This window comes from Olea europaea, chromosome 18 (assembly GCF_002742605.1).
Source record: "Olea europaea var. sylvestris chromosome 18, O_europaea_v1, whole genome shotgun sequence".
Taxonomy (NCBI): domain Eukaryota; kingdom Viridiplantae; phylum Streptophyta; class Magnoliopsida; order Lamiales; family Oleaceae; genus Olea; species Olea europaea.
This window is the reverse complement of record NC_036254.1, coordinates 22,721,748-22,727,939: the sequence shown is the minus strand read 5'-3', so window position 1 is coordinate 22,727,939 and position 6,192 is coordinate 22,721,748. Positions and strand designations below refer to the sequence as shown.

Here is a 6,192-nt window from a genome sequence, read left to right as displayed (position 1 = left end):
TTGTAATCTATACATACTCTCCACCCTGTCACTAACCGTGTAGGTATCAGCTCGTTGTTCTCGTTCTTCCCTACTCTGATTCCACCCTTTTTAGATACAACATGCACTGGACTTACCCATGAACTATCAGAGATGGGATAGATAATACCTACATCCAACAATTTCAGCACTTCTTTTTGCACTACTTCTTTCAAGGTTGGATTTAATCTGTGTTGTCCTTCCACTAATGGCTTTGACCCGTCCTCCATTAAAATTTTGTGCATACAAAGAGTTGGACTGATTCCTCTGATGTCAACTATTGTTCATCCAATTGCCGTTTTGTGCTGCCTGAGTATCTCTAACAATTTATTCTCCTCTTCCATTGTCATGTCATTTGCAATGAATACTGAAAGTGTTGTAGATTCTCCCAAATATGTATAACGGAGATGTGAAGGCAAGGGCTTTAGTTCAAGAGTGGGTGTCTTTTCCACTGAAGGTACCGGGGGTGAAGGGTTGTCACCAAGAGATTCATACTGTTAATGTCTTATTCCTATTGGTTGCTTAGCCAACTTGACAACCTATTCAGTTTTTCTGTACTTGTTGCTCCCGATTGTACAATTTTTGCTTCACAAAGAACTATTTGATGCTCTGTCTCAAATGTATCTGCCACTAACTCTTCAAGAACATCTACTTGGAAATAGGTGTCTGAAGTCAGTGGATGTTTTATTGTCTTGAACATGTTGAATATGACTTGCTCATTGTCTACTCGAAGAATCATCTTTCCATCGTAAACATCAATTAGCGCTCTTCCGGCAGCCAAGAAGGGTCTTCCCAAGATTAGAAGGATGTTTGAATCTTCCTCCATGTCCAAAACGATGAAGTCAGCCGGAAAATAAATTTATCAACTTTCACTAGCACATCGTCAATAATCCCCTTCGGTCGTTTGATCGATCTATCTGCCAATTGCAAAGAGATGATTGTAGGTTTTGCTTCTCCTAATCCAAGAGACCTGTAAACAGAGAGAGGCATCAAATTAAGACTGGCACATAAATCACATAAAGAATGTTCAAAGAAATTAGAACCAATTGTGCAAGGTATCGTGAAACTCCTTGGGTCTTTTAGTTTGGGAGGTAGCTTTTTCAATAGAATTGCACTGCACTCCTTGTTTAGGCAAATAGTCTCATGTTCTTCTAGCTTCCTTTTGTTAGACAGGATCTCCTTCAATAATTTTGCATAACTGGGCATTTGAGCTATTGCATTGCAAACGGAATATTGATGTGCAGTTTCTTGAAAATCTCTACAAACTTCGCAAATTACTTGTCCAACTTCTTTCTCTGTAACCTTTGAGGAAGGGAAATTGGTGGCGCATAAGCTTTCACGGGGCTGGGTGCTCTCATTGTGGGTGTTTCTTTCCTTTTTTCGTCCTCGTTAGTTGGTTGTTCAGACTTTGCATCTGTCCCAGCCTCTTTACCCATTACTTCTTTATTTTTTCTGTCTGGTCTCTTCACATGTATCTTAGGAAGTTGCACTCCACTTCTAGTTGTAATAGCTTGCACTTGCTCTTTTGGATTGACCATTGTATTGCCTGACAATGTCCTTTGTGGGCGTTCTGCAAGCTGTTGAGCTATCTGACTAATTTTTGTTTTTAGCTTTTGAATGGATGCTTGCTGATTTTGGAAGTTAGTGTCAATCTGCTGGAACACCTTGTCTGTCTTTTGCATGTACTGGTTGAACATCTCCACCAAGCTTGGTTTTTTCTCCTGTTGTGCATTGTTTGAACTGTTTCCTTGCTGATTATCCGACCATCTGAAGTTTGGGTGTTGTCTCTATCCTGGGTTATATGTTTATGAAAAAAGATTAAAATTTCGAGAGACATTCTGAATGAAGTTGATTTGTTCCTCTGGAAAGCCCAAAGATGTGCAATTTTTTCTGTTAGATGATTTGCTCTGCAATTTTCGCAGGATGGTCCAGTTTCACTGCATGTGCTCCTTTTGTTTGTGACTTCACCAATAACTCTACCTATTTTGTCAATACTGCTATCTGGGCGTTGGTAGATGTTGTGTTGTCTAATTCATAAATTTTCATTGCTTTTGGAGGCACCACTCTTTCTTATGAAAACATGGAATGAGTAGTAGCAATCAACTTAAACAGATCCATACATTGTTGCACCGGTTTCCCCGTGATCGATCCGTGTGCAGACGAATCCACTTGAGATTTGGATAGTGGTGAAAGTCCTGTGTTAAAATACTGCACTTGATTTCCAATAGTGATCCCATGATTTGGACACTTCCTCATCAATTCCTTAAATCTGTTCCAGGCCTCGTAATAGCTTTCCACATCTTTCTATTAAAAGGTTTGAATTTCCAATATGATTTTTGCTACTTTAACTGGTAGAAAGAACTTATTGCAGAATTTCCTAGTCAGTTCCTCCCATGTGGTAATACTTCCATCTAGTTCGGCATCCAGCCATTCCAATGCTGCATCTCTTAGTGTATATGGAAATAATCGCAATTTGATGGCATCCTCATTAACCCCAAGAACATGACAATTCTGGCAAATCTTGAGAAATCTTGAGATATGTGTGTTTGGATTCTCATAAGGTAACCTGTAGAATTGCAGAATGTTGCTCATCAAATTAATCTTTCAGCCTATATCTGGAAGTTGTTTCCCCCAAAATCTGGATATACTATGCTAGACCACGCGGGTGCTGCTATAGGCGTAAAAAACATAGAACAAGTTCCCTTCATTTACTTCCCTTTGCTCTTACTATTGAGCTCTCGCAGCCATTTGTCCAATTGGCTGTATAGGAATATGATTGTTTAGATTATCAGCCATTTGATGTTGTTGTTTTTGTTCATGTTCCCTGCGTCTTCGTCTGAAGGTACGTTCTATTTCCGAATCAAACGGTTCAAGATCGTCGTCGCCTTGGGCACGGAGCATACAATGAACACAGTTTTCTGTAAATAAAAGAAAATAAGTAAATCAAATAACAATTAAAAATAAAATAAATAAATTAAGACTAAAAACAATAGTCCCCGGCAACGACGCCAAAAACTTCTTGTCGATTTTATCCCGCAAGTGAACGGATCGTAACAAATCGTAGATTGGACCTTTTGAGTCCGGATTATCGTTCCGACGAGAACTATATTTTCTAGTACTTAATTTATTGTTCATAACTCCTATTTGATGAATATAAATAAAAAAAATAAATTTGATTGATTGTGATTTTTAAATCTAATTACTAAAAATCTCGAGAATGTAACAGAAAATTAGTGAGAATTCAAATAATAAATGGAGATTAGGGCAGAACAACTTCACCTATTGATCACCTTTATTTCTAATATCGAGATTCATAAAATTAAAATAGTGTTCATTCGAATTCTTCTATTGTATTCAACTTACCCCTCTCGAGTTCTCATTGAGTCTATTTAATAAATTCAATTTCATATCTCTATGTAAGTTAAATTTAATTAAACGAAATAACAGTTCTAAGAATTTCTATAAGATCGCAGCAATTAATATATGTATCTCTACACGTTATATTACTTTACCGAATTTTAACATGTGATCTAAACAAGAATCCGCATCTCTACGTAATTATTGTTCACAAAATTATTGAATTATTGACCAGAAATTCAAAATATTAAAAACATAATTAAAATTCACACATAAAATATAAAAGAACAAAAATCTCAAATAAAAGTCCTAAATTAGTTACATTATTCGCCCTAAAATTTAATTTAATTACGCATATTAATAAGAGAAAAACAAGAATTTATGGAAGACATCACCAGGAATTGAAAGAACGCGATTAATTTCCAATTTCGCTTCAGCCGTCTACTCCCTTTTTTTTCAATTTTTCGTGCGTGTAAAAGTATATAAAAAAAAACAACCTATAGCTCTCTATTAATGGCAGAAAACAAAAAGAAACTCCTGTCTATGTCAATCTCTTCTCCCTGCAGAAAGTGTTGGGTGCTTCAATTTTCTTCTCTCACTGTCATTCAAAGCCTTCTCTCTCCAAAAATAATTAAATAACCACCAAATTTGACCAAAGAAAAAAGGATGCTTTCTTGCTTCGATTTTCGTGCGTGTATGCCTCAATTTTTTATGAGAGATATCAATTGGCTACCTCTCTTTTTCTCGATTTTCTGTGTATATATATATAAAAGCCTAGCGGCACCCCCCTCTTTAACTAACAAAAGGAACTTTATTTTATGTGTGTCTTCATGGGTCAAGAAGTCCAATTAACCCCCCCCCCCCCCCATTTGATAGAAAGAAACCAATTCAAAGCCAACCCTTTTGTGTCCAATTGGCCACCCACTTGAATTAAGTCCCATGTGATGTGTATTTCAATTGCCATTCAATGTTCAACCCAAGTAGAAGTCAAGCTGAGGCCCATTTATAGTGGTGTTTGCTTTCACGTCCTCAATTTTCATTCAATGACCAATTTAGAACTCGTACTCTGGATTTTGTCATTTTTCGCCTGTTTTTTGCTTCTTTCCTTCAATTCATTTTCATTCATAAAATTTCACCTATTAAACATAAAATACAAAAATTTTAAATATAATTTGTCAAAGGAACCATCAAATATCGCTATTTAAGTTACCGAATAAGTGTATAAACTACATTTATCAGCCGTGTAGTGTCGAAAGAACCCGCACAAAGGGGAGGCAACACAACTTTAGGATAGTATCCTTGACATGACTCTTAATGCTTGATTTCTAAATCTCTTCTCTATTTTATGTTATATTATTCTTGAATTGTATTTGTTATTTTATTGTGTTAATTGTTAAATAAATCTACACACAAATCACTCAATTTTTCCCAACAGTTGCAATGGTGGTGGTGGTGGGTAACATGGGATGGATCTAAATATGGATGATGAAAGTGGTGGTAACGTGATTTGTTATTTGAATGTAACAATATGTTACTAGGTGAATTTGGATTGTGAATGATGATAACAAATCATTGAGTCGAGAAAATGGTGTTGGTTGGGGAAAAGAAGCACGGATGCTTGAGATCATAGAATTGGACTTGATTCGTTGCGTTCGGAGATGGCCATGATAGTGAAAAATAGTGCAAGATATGACAATACATTGACTCAGTAACACAAGTATTACCTAACAAATAACTCGGTGACACATATCTTGCTATACAAATCATAAAAGTAACACGTATGATACTCTACGACTAAAAACAAGTAACAAGATAAAATATACATTACTTCTTTTTGTTCATACATATATTGTGCACTACATGTAACATATTATTACCCTAAACTAAAACAATTGAAATGTTTAATGTTACTCTATATAAAAATAGTAACACATATGTTACTCATACATGCAACCTATAAAAATGTTGTTTGTTTAAAAAAAATAAAAATAAAAATATATGTACTATTTTAAAAAATAATTTTAATGGAGGTTTTAAATATTTTGGACAAAACTAGAATATATGCAAAGCTATCAAATCTATTAATATCTTTCCAATTAATGAAATTTTAAAAAATTTACAAATTATTGGGAACAGCTATATATTAATGAAACTCATTAAAATCTGAGTTGGAGTCACATATTTATATATAGACTAATAGTACGCACATGCTTTGCACGTCTTATGTATCAAATAATGATATACATAATATTTTTGAAGTATTAATATTGTTTTTTGCAAATAGTTGAGATAATTGATATTTTTAAAGGAAAAATTTAAATTTTTAAAAAGAATATATATAATGTGAAAATGTTGAATAAACTAAAACATAAAGGTCCGTTTGGCTTGCTGTTTTCACGCCCTTATCAACTTTCAATTTTTCAAAACTCTGAAAACTTATTTGATTTGTTATTTTTGAAAACAATGATAAATCTATAATATAAAACTCAAAACCCATTTTGATGTTTTGAATGTTTTCAGTGAAAATTCTGAAAACACTCAAAACATGGAAAACAAGCGTTTAAATAAAATTTCAAAAATTAAATATTATTAGAAATAAAAATATAAAATCTAACAAATTAAACTTTAAAAACCATAAAAAATTCAAATTCAAATAAGTAAATAAAATAAAATTGATAAATTCTAAAAAATAAAAAATAAAAAGATATACTTATAAAAAAATAAAACATACGAAAAAACAAGATTATAAACATTCTAGAAAATTAAAAGTAGTTCTAGTCTTAATGATTATTTACATAAAAAAATTCAAAAAATATT

General features: G+C 33.6%; 1 protein-coding gene across 1 annotated transcript; it reads right to left on the bottom strand.

The window, feature by feature from the left end:
- Positions 1 to 302: 302 nt before the first annotated feature.
- On the bottom strand, positions 303 to 1,224 carry LOC111366873. The gene is made up of 3 exons (XM_022987560.1): positions 886 to 1,224; positions 577 to 838; positions 303 to 469 (listed from the first exon to the last, which is right to left on the bottom strand). Exons 1-3 carry the CDS (start codon positions 1,222 to 1,224, stop codon positions 303 to 305), a joined length of 768 nt encoding a protein of 255 aa, XP_022843328.1.
- Between the last annotated feature and the right edge of the window lie 4,968 nt (positions 1,225 to 6,192).